The sequence below is a fragment of the Cucumis melo genome, chromosome 6 (genome assembly GCF_025177605.1).
Source record: "Cucumis melo cultivar AY chromosome 6, USDA_Cmelo_AY_1.0, whole genome shotgun sequence".
Classification (NCBI taxonomy): domain Eukaryota; kingdom Viridiplantae; phylum Streptophyta; class Magnoliopsida; order Cucurbitales; family Cucurbitaceae; genus Cucumis; species Cucumis melo.
In genome coordinates this window covers 2,903,518-2,926,005 of record NC_066862.1, presented here as the reverse complement: position 1 = coordinate 2,926,005, position 22,488 = coordinate 2,903,518, and the positions used below count along the sequence as shown (strand labels likewise).

The window sequence follows — 22,488 nt, the reverse complement described above, 5'->3', positions numbered from 1 at the left end:
TATGATCAGACTTTCAATTTTAAAAAAATTATTAAGTACCATCTTATGTTTAATAAATCTTTCGACAATTTCAAGTCTTCAACTATTTTATATCCAATAAATCTTTTAGAAAGATATACTCTTTTATTTATAGGTTTTGTATATCCTATTCATTCCATTTCTATGTAAGTTCTCTTTAAGCTTAAAACTAAATTACTAATTTTAATTTAATGTTTATATTTCAAAATGTTACAATTAAATTTAAGATTAGAGTTTTGTTTTAATAAGTTGTTAGATTTCAAGATTTACATTTGAGTTTGTATCTAAAAATACTCTAAAAATTTTCAAAAAAAAAAATTAAGAATTTTATGAACACAAGGTTGGAGTTTAAAGACATAGATACTTTCCAAACTCATCAAACTATTTGACACAACAGTTTTTTATAGGGAAAAAAGATGTTTTCGTTTTTATTTTTTTAGAAAAAAAGAATTGAAATAGATGTGTCTCGAAATTGGGTAACAATTTATGTGTGCAAAGGATGTTGCAGTACATACCAACAAATCAAGGAAGCGCATGTGAAAACGGAGGAATCTCTACATCATGTCAGGCTAAATCTTTTTTAGCGTAGACTCGGGGCCCTGCATCAAAATTCAATTTCCCAATTTTGCTACATATGTTCCGTCTTTTCAACGAAAAGATATATATATACACAAATATATATCATTCACAATCCTCGCCTGCCTACAAACGAATCTACAAATACCAGATTTAATGAGAACAAACCCATGGGCGGGGCCAACGGAGAGGAATTGCAAAAACCCAAACAATCCACTGTTGTGGTTGTGGATGTTTCAATTTTAGCCTACAACCTTCTCATTACATGCATTATACAACACCACATTTCTGATAATATTATCTTAACTTCAACTAAACATTGTGTTAGTCACGGTCTTAATTATTATTGTTATTAACCATTTTCCAACACATTGATTGCACCAAAAAACTTTGCTATGTTATGGAATTGCCACTACTAAATTTGGGCACAAAGAGATTACTGTTTGGTTTTGGGAGAATCTTTATGGCTATCTATTCTCTAGTTCTCTTTGCACCTGACTTTAGTAGTTCTGTTCTCATCAAACCTCCTTTCTAACCTAGTTCTTCCTGCATCCTAACAATCCTTTTGTCCTCAAACGTTGTTCTACAAGTTTAGCTGGGTCTGAAGAGTGAGCTTATCAAGATTATGGGACTTGTACTACTGTTTTAAGATGAAATGGTACGATAACTACTGTTTTATTCCTCAAGTATTGAAAATCGGATAGATTTAGGAGTGAATTTAAACTAGGCTAAGGCCATCTAAGAAGCTTGCTGATTCTGAGACTTGAGTTGTTTCTTCTCATTATACATTCTACCTCTGTTTCCTCTGTCTCAACTTCTCTTTCGGTTCTTCTCTCCAAATGGTCTCTCAAAATCCTCACGTTAGACATTCTCACCTAACATTCCTAATTGTGGAAGGGCGATTTGAGAGAACAAATCAATGCTTAATAAACTACATAAACACAAGCCCTTTCAATCTCACGTCTACAGAGAAAAATAAACTTGCAGTTACAAAAACAAAAACAAAAAACAGGAAAAGGGAAAACTTAGACGGTAAGATCGAGAGCATTCAGAAAGAAGAGAACCCGAGTCTAATGAACGCCTGATTTTACGTACCAAATACCACAAAAGGCAATTATTACTAATCATTATATGCCACAGGATTACTAAACAAACGTAAATTATCATTCGCCTAAAAAAAGAGATTTATTATTAATTAATTCAAGAGGTACACGGTACAAAAACAAAAGGCGATTTTTACTAGGTAGATAACCGGGGAATTCAAATTCCTTCGCTAAACTCATTTATGATTCAAAATAGCCTTCCTTTCCTGAACTACACTATAGAATCTAACTTCGGAAAGGCCAAGATCAAGACAGTAAAAGCAAAACTAGTAGAGAAGTAGAAGTAGAACAGAGTAGAGTAGAGTAGAGTAGAGTAGAGAGAACTTAGCTGGTCTGGTGCTTTACCATGAGAAATCCTTCTTCCAGTTTACTTCATCATCACTGAAATAAAACCCATCTTCCATAACCAGCCATGAGCATTTCCTGAGAGCACTACAGCGATAGATATCTCTTGGTACCTTGAATGCATCAAAACTCTTCCTTGTACGGTCCAATTTGACAGTGCATGAGAATTGAGAGGTTGTTGTAGTAATCCAGAAGTTGGTCTTGACAGGCCAACTGAAATCATCATGCTCCTGGAGTGCACGCCCGCCAATATCACCATCTTTGGAAGCGCACCATATCACTAGAGGAAGTGAGGAGTTGTTTGTGAAGCCATTGATCACACGGACTTCGTATTCTATGCCAAACAGTTGCTCTGCAGGTAACAATGACACGAAAACAGTGAAGAATGGGAAGAAAATGAGCATCAGAATGCTAACGAGAATCTTCATGATCATGAAAGAATGGAAACTCAAATTTTCTGGTGCAAATGATGGCAGTGTTGCTTTATATGGTCTCGAAGCTAGCTTCTTAGCTTCTTTTTTCTAAGAGCGGTAATTCTAGACTATTTACGTTCTCAATGATGAGAACGTACTAGTTCAGTGAAATGCACTTTCACTATTCATTTCTTTTGTGTTAAATATGTAGTAGACGGTACTAAGAAAAATGGTTGTGAAAACTTAGGTAGAAGAACCGTATGTATGTCTTTTCCTTTCTAGATATTCTCGTAGAACATATCAAGGGAGGATTATATGCTCCTCCATGAATTTGACACATGTTCTATATATTGAACATCTGGAAGAGAAAAATGTAGATGCACACCCACTAGCAAAGACGCGGCGCGTGATTTTTCAGAACTTTCTTTAGGAAAATGATGAAAATCTTAATGACATGTTCAAAGTTAGCCCCTGAAGAAAATGGCAGTGTAATTAATTATCACACCGTGGACTTAAAATATGCGATGTGAAAGCTCTGTATAATAGCGACGCCAATAGTCCCGAAAGTACTTTACAATAAAAACTCATATTAAAACAAATGCCCTGTAATCATCAGAAAGCGTTAGTGCTCCTGTAAACACTTCGAATTAACAAAGTTAAATATAATTGGTTAGAAGCTCTTCGGTAACGATTTTCTTTCTGATCATCCTGTAAACTGCAATTGAAATAGTTTTTAAAATTCAAGTCACTGAAAATTTTAAACTAAATTATCAGTGTGGGATAGGCACACTAGTAAAGAAAAGGCCATGAAGATAACAAAGAAGGGGTGAATTCAGGTCCGGATAACTTCTACCTATATTTCAACGTCTTATTTGTTTTCTTATCAAATGTACTAGAGTCAAACAATTGTTCCCGAGATTGGAACACACATAAACATAATGATAATTATTATAAAAAAAAAAATTAAAATAACTCATTTTCAAAATACATAAAAATTTAGATATACTTGTTATGTTAGCTAACAAAGTTTTATAATTCAGAAACCAGAAAAATTCAGACATGGTTGTTATGTTATATTAGCTAACAAAATTAGTTTTATATATCAAAAACTAAAAAAAAGACCATAGTAGTGAATTATTTCCCAAATTATAATTTCAACTATTCCTTTTTATATCATTTAAATAAAGGGAAAGAAAAGTCCTTTTATTTAAGATCCCTACCATAAGAATATATTACTTCATTGCTATCCTTTGGATCCCAGGACAACAATATATTCAAGATGGTCAAGAATACATCGACTATACCCACGCATTGAACATAATGACCCAACGACTTCAGAATACCTGTAAGTCCACAGAAAGTATCTCCTTCGAAAATCCTCGAGAGCTCCAATGGCCTTTTGAAGTTGGAAAGCTGCGGTCAAAGGCGTAAGGCAAAAGTCTAAATCATCATTCATATCATTTTGCATACTACATAGTCTACTTTTACTCCAGATTGTTCTTTTTCGAAATAAATAGATAAATACCGGTTAAGTGGGGATTAGGTGGACAGTTATTGACCAATGTTCGTAGAACGCTACTGTCCTTTTACCATTTGCAGAGTTGGGCAATGTAAAACTCGCCTCTACACCCATTCGTAAACAAGGTTTCTACCTCGTAGGAACGCCGATTAGATCTCTCAACTTCACTCCCCCCTCCTATCGCTATCCAATTATCAATATCGACCATTACGATATACTTGATATCAATCAACTTATGGCACAGTCCGAGATAAACTCAAATCTTCATCTACGTAACGAAAAGTTAAGGTGAAGAGAGGATCTGATATTATACCCTAGATATAAAAATTTAAAAAGGAAAAAGAAGAGAGAGAAAGAGAGAGATAGTGCCTTATCCACTCTGCGAACAAAATGGTGTATGTCATGGTCCTATAGTGGAATCAGTCGTTAATATGCGTTCAATAATACTATGGTAAAAATGACGGTTCTAATTCTTCCATATTCGAATAATGTCAGTCGCCTAAACTTTATACTATATTGACGCCTCAGTTTCTGTTCATTGGCAATGTAACACGGTCGAGAAACCCTATCATTTGTTTCTACTTTCTCTGAAATTTTGCTACAGTCGACTCATCTTATACTAATTCTAGTGCCTAAATGGACCATAAAGCCAAATCCCATCAATGGTTTCAATATAGAAATAATTATCATCGAAAGTTCGAGTGATTTTAAAAAGAGGAATAATTTCTAACAAACACTAATGGGAAGATTTCTAGTATTACAGTAATAAATATTGCAGATTCGATGATATCATATTTTGATCTGTGCATCTTAAACAGTTTTTCTTATGACAATAATAAAAGAAGATAGTATGAAAAAAAAATTATACTATTTTTTCTCTAAAAATAATGAACAAAACTTCAATTTTTGGAAAGAAGATTACCAAGATGAGTGGCAAAAAGTATTTCTAAACCCCTAGTTGGCGCCAAAGAAAGGCTATGAGGCAAACTACTTCTCGGACTCACCACTGTAGCACGAACCAATCGATAAGATTCATTAGTCATTATAGGTAAAGACCGATGTCAAGTGTGGCTCCACTATGCAAACTGGCATCCAGTTCCTTCTGCAACTGAAGGATAGCACGGACCGAACCATGGGCTATAGTGCTGGATTTCTTGGTCTGGAACGGAAAGGAGAAAAAGAAGGCATTAACAATATGAAAATAGAATATAACGTTGTTTTCATTTGAAGCTACGATTGCAAGGCCATGCTTAAGAACGTATCAGTGCAACAGTAAATTACCTCAAACTGAGCATAGCTGAACCGATTAAAATATATGCATTTAACTAAAAGGTCGTCAACCTAATACATGTTGAACCCCATCGTATTCTAACAACTATGAACAGTTCTATTCGTTCGCATGTACGTGATGCCATAAGGAGAGTGTACCTTTGGATTCGAGACTACTTAGTCAACCCCACCCTGGCTGCCCAGACGATATAATTCATCTTCAAGGCCAGAAAAGTGACTCCGAAGTTTGTCGTGAAGTTCTCTGGAATCGACATGGTTTTCTTCCAACAGTGAGAGACCCTGGCGCATGACCTTTAATCCATTCTTTAGCAATTCCATTCCCTTACTGAGTCCTTCAGGAAGCTTTCTTTTCCTGCTAGATGGTCCTTCATCAATCTCCATGCTCTTACATTTGTTGCCAGTTCCACATAATTTCAATGACGAATTCAACATATCCTTTAACACAAGTCCTTCTTTCATAAGCAGCGCTAGCTGCTCGGAGCACGGTGTTACTGTGAGGAGAGCCATTTCCTTCTCAAGAAATATTTTAAACTCTAACATAAATCCATCTTCACTTACCTGTTTTCCTGATTCCAAATCGTATGAAAGAGCTGCATTCTGCGGCACAAATCTCCACAGCTCATCACAAGAAGTACGTGCCGCAAAATATCCAAAAGCTGTTAACCCCAAATGTATAAATGCCCAGTGCCGCTCCTTAAATAACATGTGATATAACTCCCACACAGCACAGCTTTTTGCATTATCATCAGTTTCAGTCATTTTGATGTGTGCAAGCCCTGCCAGGAAAGGAGCCAAACTTGATTTGCATTCATATAACAGAGCATCTGAGGCCGTTGGTCCTGAGATAAAAAGCTTTTCAAGCTCCAAGATGACTTCCTCCATTTCATTAGCTGCATAAAGGTGCTCCACGCACGAGATGATCCCCAATGTTTCAGATATTAGTTTCCTACAGACTCCCTTTGCTTGTTCAACTCCAGAGATTTTGTAGCTACGGAGAAGCGCAAGTAAGAACTTCAACGTTCTCACATCAATATCAGAGGTGCTTAACTTCCTGTGGGGACATCATGCCATCCAAATAACGCAATTATACATGAGAAACTGAGAATCTGTACTAAAAATTCATATTAGAACGATAATAAAGAAAGTCTGAAAAATATATAACGTCAACTCCATTGGCAAATAGAAACAACAGAAAAGTGAATCACACGATCGCCTCCTAATATGCTAAAGCACAAAACTACCTGTATTAATAAAATTTTAAGTCAAGATAGGATTTAATGAGTGTAGAGAGTAGGAAAAGGAATCAAGTCTCCTTAACAAGGCAAAATATGATGACTTACATGGATTGTATTATAGTAGATGCAGAAAATACCGGCAACCCAATAGTCGCAGAGGAGGAAGCTAACATTGAAGTCTCGTTGAAATTTCCAATAAAGGTCAAATAATCACGAATCGTACTCTGAATAACTATATTTTTCATCTTCTCAGAAAGTAAGTTTAAGGAAAAGCCTTCCAAGATCAAAGCAACCCATATCACAGTCGACAACTGAGATTTGTCCTGAATGAAAATAGACTCAAAAATCTCATTACGTTTAGTATGTGCACCATATGTAAGTAGCATAGTCATAGACCTAGCCATTTTTCTCAAAGCTGAACTGTAAACAAGAACTGGCTCTGATGATGCCAGCAACTTCATTACAGAAAAAAGTTTAGAGATGACATCATTCACCAGGCTATCATCAGCATAGCGCAACATAAAGCACCAAAGTTCCATAACAATATCCCAGCAAAGAAAATGAGGATGCAAGAGATTGTCAAGCAAGAAGAACTGCAGTTCCAACCAAGCATAATTCTTAGAAACTGCAACCATGAAAGTCTTCAATGCATGCAAAAGACAAGATAATAGAGGCAGCCACTTTAGCTCCGTAGTTTTGCCAGAGATATATGAGAAAGGAACTTGCAGGAGAAGAACTGATGCATATACATCTTCTTGAACTAAAATGTCCAAAAGCCAATTGAGTTTTGTGGTGATCAGCAGTTTTGCATCATCACTGAGATCGAAAGAATGCTTCATCAAATTAAGCAGAAAATTAATGCGACCAAGCAATAAGATTTTGGCATCATTCCTGCCTTCACAATTAGTGTTAAAAATTCCATTTGTTGGATCATTCATAAAACAAGCACTACGATATCCATCTGGAAAAGAACACCTTTCGGTGGTGAATAACAAATCCATTATATCGTGTTTCAGGTCTTGCTTTAGATCAGTGGAATTTAGTATACACTTGACTAAGTCCAAGCATGGTTGCTCCAAAAGTTCAGTAATCGCTTCAGTTACGGTTTCTAGTAACTTTTCATTGCTTACCCAAACTTTATATGTGGAGATCACAAGGATGCAGAAAATGATCTCCTTACGTACTAGATAAGCTTGGCAAGGACAAAGGCATGATATTTTCACAGCATTAATCAGAAAAAATTTGACTGGAAGAAATATCCGTCTGGCATCAGTTGCAGAGACAGGTTCTTTCATTACAGAAGACCAGGTCGCTGCTGCATATTTCATAGGCTCGATGACAAGTGAAACTAGATTTAGAATAATGGCTGCTACATTCACCTTCGATGATACCACCATATTTCCCTGTTGAAGCACGGTAAACACTCCTTTCCATGACACATTAAGAACGGTTACCAATCCTCCACCACCTTTGGCTGCAATGGTGCCCAATTCACATAACGTCTCTATTATACACTTGTATACGTTTATGACATGATTAACAGAAGGGCTGGTTTTATTGAATTCTTCACCAGAGGACTCCCAATCTAGGGCTTGACAGTGAAACTCAGAAAATTTTATCGTTGCATCAATGACCATTTGCACAGCTTTCAAAATTTCTGGGCCAAACTTATGAATACTCTGATTAAAGAAACGAGTTGTCAATTGTAATGATGCCAGATGAAGAACAAATAACAAATAATTTTGCAAGAAGATTAACGCCTGTTTCGAGCAATACAGTGGCAAAGAGAAAATACCCAAGGAAGTTTAAGAAATATGAGGGAAAGAGTAAGTATTAAAGTTGCACTCCAGAATGAAAGTATTTTTGAAAAAAAATAATATCAAGATTGTCAAGAATAAGGATCTTCATGCAACCAAACAAAATTTCAAAAAATTGATGTTTCATTTTAGACGCATAAGACTAAAGATGACGAGCAAAAGAAATTTATAAATACGAAACCATAGAATGATTAGGATAGCCAACACTAACACTTGGTCCAGGTTTAGTTTCAAAAATTAAATCAAGGAAATGAATGTACCGCGGAGTTCTTTTAAGTTGTTCTCGGTATCCAACAATAGGTGAATTGCTTTGTTTGGCAAGAATCTCCAAACTGGCTTGGTTAAGTCACCTAATCGAACCAAAGGCTAGTAAACTCGATACTGCAGCTTGAATTACTAATAAAACCAAGAAATTTAACTCGATGCCAACTGATCTTTTCTTATTTGGAAATCTATAATTTAGTCACGCATGACAAATAGTAATGATAAGAACTACAACCCTGTTTATATTCTTTTTCTAGTGTATTGCAGGAAGCATTACTAATCATAGTAAGGATAATATGAGGAGGACCATTTTGCTCCAACATTGAATATATCCATTTCTATAGCATCAAATTTGATAAGAGATTAAAAGATTTACAGAGAAAAGAATAAATAACGGAAACAAGAATCCTAGAATAGTTACTCACTGCATCTTCCTAGATTTCAACACGGGATAAGGTGAGCTGATAACACATTTAGCCTCTTCGTAGTTTTATCATTTATCTAAGCAGCAGTATCGCGGCCATTAGCCTAAAAGATTTGATTAGGTGAGTACGAGACTTTTTCTTCCCAACCACAGCAATTCCTGGATGTTGACAGTATTGTCTCTTAAATTGACCTCCGAAGTACAATTTTTACCTGAGTTTGATTTTTTTTTTTTTTTTATGAAAACAACTTTCATTGAGAACAAAAATGAAAAAAAACCTGGGTTTGATATTAAAAACGAAATGGAAATAAAGAAAATCTGGGAGCGCTAACCATTCAGCTTCTTACCAAGTATCAATACAGCATGCAAGCTGTTAGTACCTGAATTTCTGATACTGATTCAATCATTAAATTCAACTGCTCCAAGGTAAAATTCTCAACCGTATTCATCAACACCTTGTCTTCGGAAGGAGGACATCTTGCAAGAGCTGAAAAACTGGCAGCAGAAAATTTCAATGCATCCAAAAGAAGCTGCACAAAGAAATTTAAATGAGTCCAAACCTACTACTACTAGAGACTAATTCTAAACATATAATAAGAAAACAATAATTCCCACCCTAACATCAAAAATAAAACAATTTATACTTATGCCAGTACAACGTTGTGAGGAAAAAGCATAAAGAAACAACCCAGCCACGAGAATACAGGCAGGGCACCATGGGAATGTCACAGTGTGTCAAGGAGAAGAAATGTATTGGTCCCAGTGAGGGCTCACACAAGAACTCTAAGTGATGGTATAGGGAACTTCATATTCTATGATCCAAAAAGTTAACACATAACAGTTTTGACATAATCAACATAACTAGTTATAGGTTTTATAATTGGTACATAAGTTCATGCTGGTTATTCAAGAAAGAAATAATGGATATGGCACCTATCAGCCTATCAGTATTACTGATTGCACATCACACAATGGATTCCGGGACCCTTTACATATGCATTACTTTTTTAAAATAATAGTAGTAGTCATAGTAATCTTAAGATAATGTCTCTTCAGACTTCGGAGACATCCAATAAAATTTGAATAAACTTAAAACAGTGATCTGTCTCAAAACTATTAGAAAATTTAGGGGAAGAGAGTTTTAGGTAAATAATTTGTGGATAAAGAGAATGTTTGTCCCAAAGAAAGTATTAATCTTAACATGGAGTAAAGCTATAAATATTTATATCTATCAATAATTTTAGAACTACGTGATTTTTCAGATTTGCATTTAAAAATGACTACATGTAGTGATCTGAAATAAAATTGCATCTAAGTTGATGGAATAACGTTGAGGGATGTGTGTGTACGCATTCCTTTCAAATCTACTATGCAAACAGTAAGATTACATCAACCAATATGCCACCTGAAAAAACAGGTTCGAATGCTCTTCTTCCTGTGACTCCTGGATTGACATAAGCGTCATCTTTAAATGCTTTCTACACCAGATACTTGCCTATAAAAAAACACGTGATATTAAGTATTAAGTATTTTAAGGTTACCAATTCGCACTTTACTTCCCAGCGGTGAGAAAACTGTTGTGCGTAGAGAACTAACAAAAAATGTTTACCTTAACTCCGAGTGTAAGAAACTGAAGCAGACAGTCAGCTGAGTCCTTCCCTAGTCGTATTACAGCCACAAGTAAAATAGTTCTGTTTAACAGGCATTGCGTCACATCCAAACATGTGAAATCTTCCCAAAATATCAAGCTCCCCGTCAAGGTATACAAACATTTGCTCAGAAGAGGAATATATAATGATAAACAGATTAAAAAATTGCTTCAAAACTTTAATTAGCAGCTGAATACGTGCAAAACTGAGAGGAAAACGACGTTTCAATACCTGTATTCACATTCTGTTAAAAATACGGAACAACGAAAATGAGGAAAACAAAAAAAAACCTTAAAAAATGAAAAGAATCGCAGAGCGGATACTATAAGGCTTTCGACTAATGAAATCAAGTCTGATTTACTTGATAAATCCAAATCCTCCAGTTTCTTGAGCAACTGAATGCGACTCTCGACCACCTGAAAAACTCAATAGCACATCAATCAGCCACTAGAAGGAAGTAGCAGAAGTTCAATAATATTCAAGAGAATGCTAAAAATAATTCATCCAGAAGAAAAGGAAGAACCAAGTTGCAAATGTCCAAATAATTAAGTATACCTATAAAATTCTTGAGGATTCAACCACACTTTGAAAGTAGTAACAAACAGTTGAAATCGAAACATAATCGCAACCAAAACCTAGCTAACAAACTAGAATTCGACTCAAAGTCGCCTTCTAAAAAATAGAAGAAATAAACTACGAAGTGAGATACAAAGTATTGAAATGGATCTTACATCTGAAGACGAAATGGCATCGAGAATGCTCTGCAAATCGGCGCTTGACCTGCTTCCGTCCATGGCTTATCTTCCTCTTTCTCGCGCGCTTAATCCCCCGGTTTGTGTATTTGAAGCTTTCCCGCCTTTATGATGCGTAAAAATGAAGTGAGGGAGTTGTATTTTAAATAATCCTTCTACTTTCCCTTATTTCCATTTTTACCCCAAACTTATGTTGTTTTATATGGGCCTCCCCGACGGCCCAGACAATGTTTATCTTTATTTCTCATAATGCTGTCGCGAAATTAAATAATCTCACGAAATAATCCACTGGGACGTGTTCATGGATTTAAAATATTAATTTATAGATAGATATTAATCATGGATTCATAAATTAGTTACTGAGATTGTGTCTCGTTTTATTAATAATATGTTATTGTAATACTGATATACACATATCGTAATCTTTTATATATATGTCTATAGAGGTAAAAGTAGAGTAATATTTATAAATTTGTTGGTTTATTTTGTTATATTTGAAACCAACCACTCTCTTTTACGTTATAACACGCTTTTAATAATTAGAGAATGTTCACCCCCAAATTGGAGGGAAGTGGAGTAGGTCGAGATTAGGTTTTTGTTAATCCTTCTCCCACTCTCTTCTTCCCGAAGTCAGCCGTCAACTCCTTATTCACTCCTTTTCGTGACTACTAGCTATGGTCGAAGACGAAATACAAAGGAAAATTCCGGATCGAGCCATATGGGGATATGGGTATAGGAACGGGGAATGTATGTTAGTTAGTGTCGATATTTATAGAAATAATTTAGAAGCAGGGAATTGGGATATTTTGTATGGCATTCGTGGATAATCTAGCTTGACGAGGAGGCTGTGGAACCTTTGATTTGGCTACTTAAGTGGCATCCGCTTGGCCATTCAATTTAACACGATACCAATAAATTGTAAGAATGAAGATTGAACTATTCATCTATTGAACTTTTGAAAAGAACAATCAAGGTTTATGATCAAATATTAACTCATATTTTTGCTAGCTATATCAAAAACTTTGCTGTATCGACTGTCTATAAAGTTTTGTGAATTGTGTGAAAGTAGAATTCTCTCAACACTGCTGAAGTTCTGGTTGAACTTATGTTTTCTCCGATTGCAATTTTACAGGGATCTGTAGGCTTGGAAAGCACAACTCTTGCATATGTAAGAAATATCACAAAAGAGAATAAATATATAGTCTACTATGGGGCGATTAAACAGTTGAGTCCAAAGTACAGAGTTTAGAAATTGATTTGGTTTTTTGAAATTTATTGTAAATATCAAAATTGTCAAAGATACTTACAAACTATAGTAAATCCATATGATTTTAATTTATCAACCCAAATTGATACGTATTTACACTGTAAACATATATTAATTACAGTTCATCCACTACGATAATTAACCCATTACTACACTAGCTAGCTAATTAGTAAGTTCGGTAACAGAGACTTCACAGAGTATAATTGATTAAAAGCCATAGTTCTAATTAATCCAACATCTCAAAAGATGTATTCGAGAGGAAGGCTCTCAACTTTTAAATTAATTAGTTTATCAGTTTTCATTCTGAACAAAATTTGGACAAATGGGATAGCGATGGGTTCGAGACATGCATGCCAGTTTGGATGGATCAAACTGTGGTGGTTAAAATAAATTTAAGGGCAGGATCTTACAAGTGGAGGCCATGCAAAAATCATCAATAAATAAATATATGATTAAACATCTGTTTAACATTCAATAGTATATATACATATATATATACAACAATGCAACAACAATTATAAAATCGAGGGATTGAATATTTTGCAGGGAAATTCACTTTTGGTAGTTTTAGTATAATAACAGTTGATTAATTAATTTATGACGAACAAAATTTAAGCCAGATTATTATTTGAAGCATTCGTACGTATCGTTTATGTATTTGCCATATTCATATATATATATATATATATATATATATATATATATATATATATATATATATATATATATATATATATATATATATATATATATGTATGTATGTATAAAAATATATTTGCTTATTTGAAGTTATACCAAATTTGTCCGTGGATGAGAGTGATACCGTATAGCTATGACATGAGAATACTTCAAAGTTTTCTTAGAATTTAAAATTCACAATTCAACGTGGAAACTCGAATTTAAAATTCTTGTATTAAGAAAAAGGAAACTAATATTTATTTAATAAAGACGGGAGCATAGTACGTGCATGCATGCATGCATAATTTAGAAACACACAAAAACAAAAATCCCTACACGAGCTTCAGCACCACAAAAAGCACCAATAATTAACACATTACTATTCATTTTCTTTTTCAAGACCTTATGGGCGAATAGAGCCACTGACTGGCGGACCACCGCCAGCTCCCCCATCTCCTCCGATACCACCGTTGGATCCTCCAATGCCCCCGATGCCACTGCCGGTTCCGATACCCCCAGCCCCACCAAGTCCGTGCCCAGCTAGACCACCTATTCCGCCTGCTCCGCCAAGTCCATGCCCGGCTAAACCGCCAATCCCGCTAGCTCCTCCGGCGCCGGCACCACCTCCCAGACCGCCGGGGTCTCCCAAGCTACCAATTCCGGCGACCCCACCAATTCCACCAAATTTTCCTATCCCGGCAGAACCCCCTAGCATGGGAAAGCCTCCCAACCCTGCGTATCTGTTAAACCAAATAACAATGATTAAACTTATAATAAATACAAATCCCCATTTATAATATAAAACTAAAAAGAAAAAAGCTTTTTTTTCGAAAGATTGTTTTTAGCTCAAAATCCAAGTGCATGTGTTTACGAAAGTGAAAAGCGTATGTAGTAAATATATAGTTTGTTGTAAGCTGATATAATTGTAAAATGCAGCTCAACTTTGTTATTTGTATAAGAATATTTACATTACTTTGAAAGAGTTATAGTATCATGCAAAATATTTCAATAAGTACAATTGAATTCAAGTCAAAACCACAAAAAAAAAAAAAAAAAAACATGTACAAGCAAAAATTAAACTATTGGAGTAAATTTAAAGGGAAAAAAACTTGGTTTAGACTACATCCATTGTGTAGCTTTTGGTGCACCCTTAAGAATTCAATTAATCTTTATGAAAAAAAAATTCCTTTTAGAAAATGGATGCATGGAATTGCATGTAAGTACTGATTATTTTAGGGTGTGGTTACCCGCCCATGCCAGCGAAGCCGCCAACTCCGCCGTAGATAAAATTCTTCTCATCACGAACATTATCACCACGGCCAGCATTCCTCGGCAGCTCCACCGCCTTCACTTCAACGGCCTCCACGAACTCCGCTTGATCTCCACCAGGAACGCCGCGCGCCGCCGCAATAGCCACCAGCAAAAACAATACAAAAAGCTTCTCCATTGTATATCTCTAAATTATTGCATGGATTCGTATGAGGGGAAGGGGGATTATATATAAGGAGAAAAGTGGGAAGAAGAGAGAGGAGGAACTGTTGAAGGCGTAACTGCGAGGCTGCGCGTTGAGGAGTAAATGGTAATTTAATTAATTAATTTAAGAGGCAACGCTGGTCTGTGACATTGTTTATTTATTAAAGTTCTTGGAAACATAGAAATTATTAAATTTTGTGATCAGAGAGTTGGTTGAAATTTCAGATATATATATTAAAAATGCATGATAAATATTTATGAAGGTCGTCCAACGCCGGCTTGCATGTCGATTCCTTTGCATGGCCGGAATACGCCACTTTCCGGTTGCGTTTAATTTTGTCGGTTGAGCTCAAAATGGTCCACGTGTTCGTTTGTTATTGGATAAAGTAAAGCTCTGTTGTTAGTGTTTATTTGCTCAGTAAAATTGCCCTAAAAAAATAGAAAATTAAATATTTTGTTATTAGTTAATTTCATTTTGTTTTTTAACTTTTCATTTTTTTAGAAAAATATGATGAAGAAGAAAACAAAAAACGAAACTGCAATATTCAAAACCAAATGATTATCCTATGGTGCCACTATTTTTGTCTAATAGAATGTTAAGGTCATTTTCAAAAATTAAAAATAATTTTTCACAAGTTTATCCTATAAATGATTTTAATTTTTTAACTAAAGTAGAAAAGTTGCGAATTCTTAGCCAAGTTTTGATATTCAAAAAGCAAATTTTCTTTCTACTATCCTTTTTAGTTTTTAAAGGATCGATAGAACGTATATCAAATGATTATGAAAGGAAACGAAATGAGAAGTTTTAAATTTCAATATTGGATTTAATAATAACATGGACATATTAAAAAAAGTATTCGAAAGAATCGAACTATTAGATTTGAAATTGATATATTACGTGCAATTAATTTTGATTTTTGTTATAATAGGTGTGTGAATTATTAAAAAAATATCGTATGTGTCAAAGATTATATTAGACACGTGAGAAAATGTGATGTCCTATTAAAAACAAAATTGAGATTGTGAAAAATCTACTCGATAATTTTTAAAATTCTTAAATTATACCAGCAACATTTTCAATTAAACCTCTAATTTAACATTAATTAAATATTTGAAATTTCATTTATTTTGAAGGTCAAATTACAACTTACAAGGTTCAACCTTCCGGCAGTAATTTTTTAAAAAATTAAATCTTAAAGATAAATTTTGAGAACTAAAATGAAATCATTTTTACTATTTCCAAGTTTAGCATAGTGGACTTAATCATGATTATGTTCTATCTATTACCAAGATCAAGATTTTACTTTTAAAAAAATATTAAAGCGAAGAATCTTAAACAACGTCAGTTAAAATTGCATTTTGCCATCTCTCTTTACATAGAAAAAATTGGGAAGGATTAAGAAGAAAAACATAGAAACACAGCTAAGAAAATGGAAATCACCAAACTCTCTCACCTGTATTGTTATATTATACAATTCTTTAGTTCATTTGGCTCCCATTTTGGCAGTAGAGGAAGATGGGTGAAGCAATGAGGAAGAAGTGAGGCTGAAACCATCACTTTTAACACAAACACTTTCTATTCCCAGTTTATTAGAAGAAGATGAAGCTGTTGCCATTGCCAACAGTACCCCCCTTGGCCTTTTATTTTCTTGACCATCACTCCCTCCTTCAACGAACACGTCGATCTTCGAGTCGGTTTCTTGCTTGATTTCTTTGAGCATAGCAGCGACGTCTTTCATATTCGGACGCTCGTCCGGGGAGAAGTTCACACACAGCAATGCTATGCCTAAAACTTGCATCATTTCCTCTATCTCCGACTCTGGCCTAGACAGAAGAGCCGAGTCTAGAACTCCCATTCCTTTCTTTTGTCTCACCCAATCAACCACATGTTGCCCTCCTGGTATTGTTGGATCAATTGGTTGCTTTCCTGTTAAGACTTCTAATACTACGACGCCAAAGCTATAAACATCGCTCTTTTCTGTGATCTTCATCATGTATCCGTATTCTGAAAAGGAAAAGAAAGAATGACGACTCTTACTATCGGGTTGAAAAACGAATGTTGTTTGTCACTACAAAGGAGAAAGCCAGTAGTAAAGGATTCAGTTAATTAAGGGGGAAAAGAATAAATTTAGCTTTATGCAAAATTATATTTGATTGCGACACTTCAAGGTTTCATTATATAGCTGTAAAGTTTCATCAAGTAAAACTGTGTTGAAATGTTGTGCATATGATATTTGGCACTTTGAATGACCAAGCGTAGGATTTAGAGAGGTGTCATATATAAACTATCTAATTTTATTAGTGTGGGTCTGTAATTTGAATTATTTGATATTTATCATTGATAATAAATTGCCTTCTCTCTAACCGTAAATGTAGTTAACACACCGTTAGTTCTTGATTTCTTTATTTGTCGATTTCATAACAGATCAGATAAACAACATTACTTGATATGAAATAAAAATGATGATTCAAGAGAACACTTACCGGGAGCAATGTAACCGTAAGAACCAGCAACTGTGTTGGAGGACCGACCAAAATTGCCTTCATCGACAAGCTTGGCGAGGCCGAAATCAGCGATGTAAGGCTCAAAATCTAGGCCAACGAGAATGTTATTGGCCTTGATGTCCCTATGAACAATAGCAGGGACACAGTCATGGTGCAAGTAAGCAAGCCCCTGTGCTGCACCAAGCAAAATTTTGTACCTAAGTCCCCAATCCAATGCATCATTATTCCCTCCCCTTTCATGAAGAAGGCTTCCCAAACTCCCATTGGGCATGTAATCATACATGAGCAACCTTGTGTTTTTGTTCCAACAACAACCCAAGAATCTAACGATGTTCTTATGACGAATCAAGCCTAAAGTTTTCACCTCCGTCGAGAAGGAATCACGAACCTTCGGTTTGTCGTCAATATACCCATCAGCAGCAGCTGATATTGTTGGCCAAAGTTTCTTCACTGCAATGATCTCACCATTACCGATATCAGCACGATAGACAACCCCAGAGCATCCTTTTCCAATCACATTTGAATCAATGAGGCTTCTTAACACTTGGTCCACAGAGAAATTTAGTTTCTGGAATGGTGTGAATTGCCAAGGCCATTTGTCCCCTAACTCTGAATCATCATCATCAATTATGTTTCTTCTTGCTCTAACCACAGCAATAATCCCCATAATTATCATGACAAATGTTAAAGCAACAAGCAAGGCAATTGCTAGCTTAAGCTTATGTGATAGTCTCACATTGTTTCCGTTCCTTGTTAGTCCTGATCCATCCATTGAAAAACAAGAGTCCCTGATCGAAGAACATAGCCTTTCATTGCCAGTCAGGTCCGTTGGTGATAGCTGCCTGAAAAGCTTGTTGTCAGGAAGATAACCACTGAAATTATTGTAAGAGATGTTGAGAGAGACCAGATTACTCAGCCCTGCAAGTGGTTTCAAGTCACCCTCGAGCTTGTTTCGGGACAGATCGAGCACCGAAAGCTTAGTAAGTGCAGACATTTGAGGTGGGATTGGCCCATAAAGCTCATTGTTGCTGAGGTTGAGAGCAATTTCAAGGCCATCAAGCTGTCCAAGCTCCACTGGAATAGTGCCAGTAAAATGGTTGTTACTAAGATCGAGTCGTTGCAAACCTGAACATAGACCAAGTGATGGTGGTATTGATCCCGAGAACAAGTTCTCTCTCAAAACAAGCTTATTTAACGAAACAAGACTCCCGAGGCTCCCCGGAAGCTCCCCCAAAAATCGGTTAGATGAAACGTCGAAGACCTGAAGCTCAGACAAAGATGCCAATGAGTTAGGCAAAGGACCTTCTAAAGCATTATAGCTCAAATCTATCATCTGCAACTCTTTGCAATTCCCAATCTCATCAGGCAATGGACCAGAAATGCGATTCCCAGAGAGATCAAGAAAGTCTAAACTACTCAACCTGCCAATTGTTCTAGGAATCCCACCTGTAATCCGGTTGTTTCCAAGCCGCAACCGCACAAGCGAGCTGCCGTTACCGATTTCGGGAGGGATTGGACCAGATATATCATTGGAAATCAACAGAAGTTTTGTAAGATTACGAAGCTGAAACAATCCAGAAGGAATAACACCAGTAAGTGAGTTATGAGACAAATCAATAGCTTCAAGACTACTACACCCTTCCAAACTGTCAGGAATGCTTCCTTCAAGTTGGTTCTGCCATGCCAACAACACAGTAAGCTTTGATAAGGTTCCAAGCTCTGGTGGAATCAACCCAGAAATCTGATTGTTATCAAATTGCAACTGCAACAAATTCTTGGCATTTGAAAGACTAGAAGGAATCGAACCAGAGACATTATTATCACTAATCATAAACTCTTCTAGCTTTGAAAGTTTCCCTAAAGTTAAAGGTAAAGTCCCAGACAGATAATTCAAAGAGAAATCAATTCTTCTTAAACTGCTACAGTTACCAATCTCTTTTGGGATTGCTCCAATTAGATTGTTCTGCCATAAGAACAATTGTTCAAGTTTTTTAAGCTCTCCTATCTGTGGTGGAATCGAACCTGAGAGACCATTTTCATAAAGATACAAATCAACAAGCTCGGAACAGTTACCTAAATCGGATGGGATTTCACCGGAGAGCAAAGTTGTGTAAATCGACAATGTCTGAAGATTCTTAAGCTTTCCCAGAGACGACGGTAACCGGCCAGAAATCCGAGTATCGGCCAATCCTAACAATGTCAGTTTACTGCAGTTTCCAATCTCCGGTGGGATCTCTCCCGTGATTTCTTTGTTACCTCCCGCTCGAAGAACTTCGAGATTTTCCAATTTTCCAACGTCCGACGGCAAAAACCCAGATAGTAAATTATCGAAAATGAAGAGATTCTTTAGGCTAGAACAAAACCCCAACTCCGCCGGAATACTCCCCGTTAACTGGTTTCCGTTCAAAATCAAGTCCTCTAACTTCTGGAGATTCCCAAGACTTCCGGGAATAGACCCCACGAGATTATTGAAGCTCAAGTCAAGAACTACAAGTTCCGTACAGTTCCCAATATCGTCGGGAATTTTTCCGGTAATATTAGCACCGGAGATAACAAGCTTCTGAAGAAACCGAAACGAAGAGAGATTCGAAGGCAGAGGAAGCCGAAGAGGAACAAACTGAATATTGATGTCAGTAACAAACCCATGAGAAGAGCAAGAAATGGAGGTCCAAGTACATGGACTAGCATCGAGATCATTCCAATCGGAGAAATGAGAACCACTACCAGAACTTCGAAGCCATGAAAATAACAGAGAGGCTTCGCCGTTAGAAGCAGAGACATAAGAAACACAATGAAGAACGCAGGAAAACGAGAAGAAGAAGAAGGAGGAGGAGGAGATGGAGAAATATTGTCTCGAAGAAGGCATCGACGACATTTGCATCAATTTCCAAACCCTTCTTCTCGGGTTCGTATCATTGATATTGCAGCCTCTTTCCGTTTCTCTCGAAGAACTAGCAATGGCGATTCATCAAGGAAGGGAATCAAATTGAAGCCAATAAAATAGAGAATTGAGGAGCACTGTCTAGAGATTATCAAAATCCAACCCACTACCCACGCCGCGCTTTGGATGCTTGTTTTTGGGCTTTTTCCTCTCTAGGGAAGAGAGGGGAAGAATTGAATAATGGAAAATATGGCACGAAAACAGAGGAAAGTGATGAACAGAGAGAGAGAAAAGAAAAACCAGAATGGGTTGTGTGTTTATCGTTTGAAGTTGAAGAAAGGTTGAATCTTGAATCAGAATGGCCGCCATTGTTGCTTCTTATTTGCTTCCTTCGTCTTGCTCCATGCATCAAAACTATAAGCTCTGGAAGGCGGAGTGGTCATGAATCATGAATAATGTAAAAAAATAGTTCTTTTCTTGTCCCATAAAAAGTAAACAAATTTGCAATTCTGTTTGGTCCATCTCAAAGTCAAGCTTCAAACTTCCATACATATTAGTATATATGGAGGGAAAAAGTAATATCCGTTGAAGTTTTCAAATTCTCAATTTTGGTAAAATTAAAACATTCAATAGGAACAAAATTAAAATTTAATCCCTACATTCATAATAAATAAGGTCCTCTATGGGACTTCTTGTTTTTGTTTTTATTAACATTTTCATTGTAAACTTTTAAAATGGTTTCATATACCATATTTGTTTCCATGAAAATGGTATAAAAATTCAATAAACTAAAATGGAATAAATGTCAAATTACATAAATTATAATGGTATTTTTTTAACCCGTAGCCTCATTTCATTTTCATCCAAAAACTTGCACTAGTAATTTAGTTACGGGTATACATAGACATTTGGGGGCCAACAACATTTAAATACGATTTTAGTCTATAGGTTGAAAATATTTTTCCAACTATCTAATTTAAAAAATAAATATTTTTAAAATTAAGTCAGTTGTAAATTAAACAAATTAAACATTTGAAATCAACTTCATTGATATCTTCTTGATTTGTATGATCCAATAAAATCATTATAAAGTCATAAAAGTCATATACCTCACTTTCATCGTGTTTGCTGTATTTACTACCATACTCTCTCTTAACTAACTTTCACCGTCTTAGACCAATGTAGACCTGTAGTTTTCTTTTTTTATATATTTTAAATTATTTTATTATATTTAAGATAATCATTATTCAAACCTACTCTCATTTTAATCAAAACCATCATATTTCCAAAATTTGTTTATTTTATTATCGTATTTTTCTTACTATTAGACACTAGTAACTATAAATTATTTAATTAAAACTTATGTATGCTTTAAGATTTTTATTAAACAGGATGTCTTTAGACGAAGGAAAGAAAAAGATGTGAGAGAGGCAAAATGACAAAAGAAAACCCAATTAAAAAAATATACACAAGTACTAAAATAAAAATAAATATCAAGACTTAGGTAAATGAGATTTAAACTTAAACTGACTTTAGTTCTGCAAAGAGAATCTTCAAATTAAACAATTAATTATACTAATAATAAGCACTTTTTTTTTTTTACATTGCCATTTCCCTATAATTATATTATTTTAAATAAATGTATTAATTACGAGAGTCACCAACAAGTCTTTGATTTAATGAGAAAAAAATGATCAGACGGTTGAAATTCGTGCAATTCATAGGTTTATAAACACTAGGCCACATCAATGTTGATTAGATTCTTGAATTGTCCTACAAGTTAATAACTCATTTCCATTTCGACCCCTCGGCCAAAAGAAAAACAAGTCAACAAATATTTTAATAATAATATAGACTTTTTAACCCGAATTGTTGGATGAAAGTTTAGAGGGTTGTTTGACCTTCCAACTTTTTAAAGTTGGTGTAAACAACTCGACTTAAATGGTACACGTTATTAAACTTGTATTGTAATCTATTATCTTTATACTCAGTGTAGGGTTACAATTAATTGCGCTTAGTAAAACTTTTTTACCACGTGTAATTTTGGGTTTTTTAATTTCAACAACGATAACATACTAAACGAATAAAAGTGCAAGATTTTGATAAGATATAAAAGTTGAATATAACAATCAATAGTTTCAAGTAAGACCCGTAGGATAAAAGGTATCAGGGTTAATTGGGTTAATTCTTTTTTTTTTTTTGTTATATATTCTTATTTTGAAAAGTAAATTATTCAAAGATGGAAGATAAATAATATAGTTTAATGAGAAAATATAATT

At 35.3% G+C, this 22,488-nt stretch overlaps 4 protein-coding genes across 10 annotated transcripts; all 4 read right to left on the bottom strand.

The window, feature by feature from the left end:
* Positions 1–1,760: 1,760 nt before the first annotated feature.
* On the bottom strand, positions 1,761–3,788 carry LOC103483510 (S-protein homolog 6). Its single transcript, XM_017043418.2, has one exon. It carries the CDS (start codon positions 2,474–2,476, stop codon positions 2,039–2,041), a length of 438 nt encoding a protein of 145 aa, XP_016898907.1. The 5' UTR covers positions 2,477–3,788; the 3' UTR covers positions 1,761–2,038.
* Positions 2,321–11,509, bottom strand: LOC103483511 (uncharacterized). 7 transcript variants are annotated; one of them, XM_051086017.1, is made up of 11 exons: positions 11,385–11,509; positions 10,977–11,069; positions 10,614–10,748; positions 10,410–10,499; positions 9,385–9,534; positions 6,605–8,178; positions 5,403–6,315; positions 4,897–5,133; positions 3,981–4,242; positions 3,799–3,868; positions 2,321–2,394 (listed from the first exon to the last, which is right to left on the bottom strand). In XM_051086017.1, exons 1-7 carry the CDS (start codon positions 11,445–11,447, stop codon positions 5,421–5,423), a joined length of 3,000 nt encoding a protein of 999 aa, XP_050941974.1. In that variant the 5' UTR covers positions 11,448–11,509; the 3' UTR covers positions 2,321–2,394; positions 3,799–3,868; positions 3,981–4,242; positions 4,897–5,133; positions 5,403–5,420. The 7 variants fall into 7 exon arrangements, with proteins under 7 accessions (XP_050941974.1, XP_050941975.1, XP_050941973.1 ...); XM_051086018.1 differs by lacking the exon at positions 3,981–4,242 and having other exon boundaries at positions 2,325–2,394; positions 5,403–5,735; positions 5,823–6,315; XM_051086016.1 differs by lacking the exon at positions 3,981–4,242 and having other exon boundaries at positions 2,325–2,394.
* A 2,007-nt stretch (positions 11,510–13,516) lies between these two features.
* On the bottom strand, positions 13,517–14,803 carry LOC103484176 (glycine-rich protein 23). The gene is made up of 2 exons (XM_008441139.2): positions 14,598–14,803; positions 13,517–14,090 (listed from the first exon to the last, which is right to left on the bottom strand). Exons 1-2 carry the CDS (start codon positions 14,795–14,797, stop codon positions 13,754–13,756), a joined length of 537 nt encoding a protein of 178 aa, XP_008439361.1. The 5' UTR covers positions 14,798–14,803; the 3' UTR covers positions 13,517–13,753.
* A 1,337-nt stretch (positions 14,804–16,140) lies between these two features.
* On the bottom strand, positions 16,141–20,678 carry LOC103483509 (LRR receptor-like serine/threonine-protein kinase RGI1). The gene is made up of 2 exons (XM_008440175.3): positions 17,308–20,678; positions 16,141–16,828 (listed from the first exon to the last, which is right to left on the bottom strand). Exons 1-2 carry the CDS (start codon positions 20,207–20,209, stop codon positions 16,308–16,310), a joined length of 3,423 nt encoding a protein of 1,140 aa, XP_008438397.1. The 5' UTR covers positions 20,210–20,678; the 3' UTR covers positions 16,141–16,307.
* Positions 20,679–22,488: the final 1,810 nt, after the last annotated feature.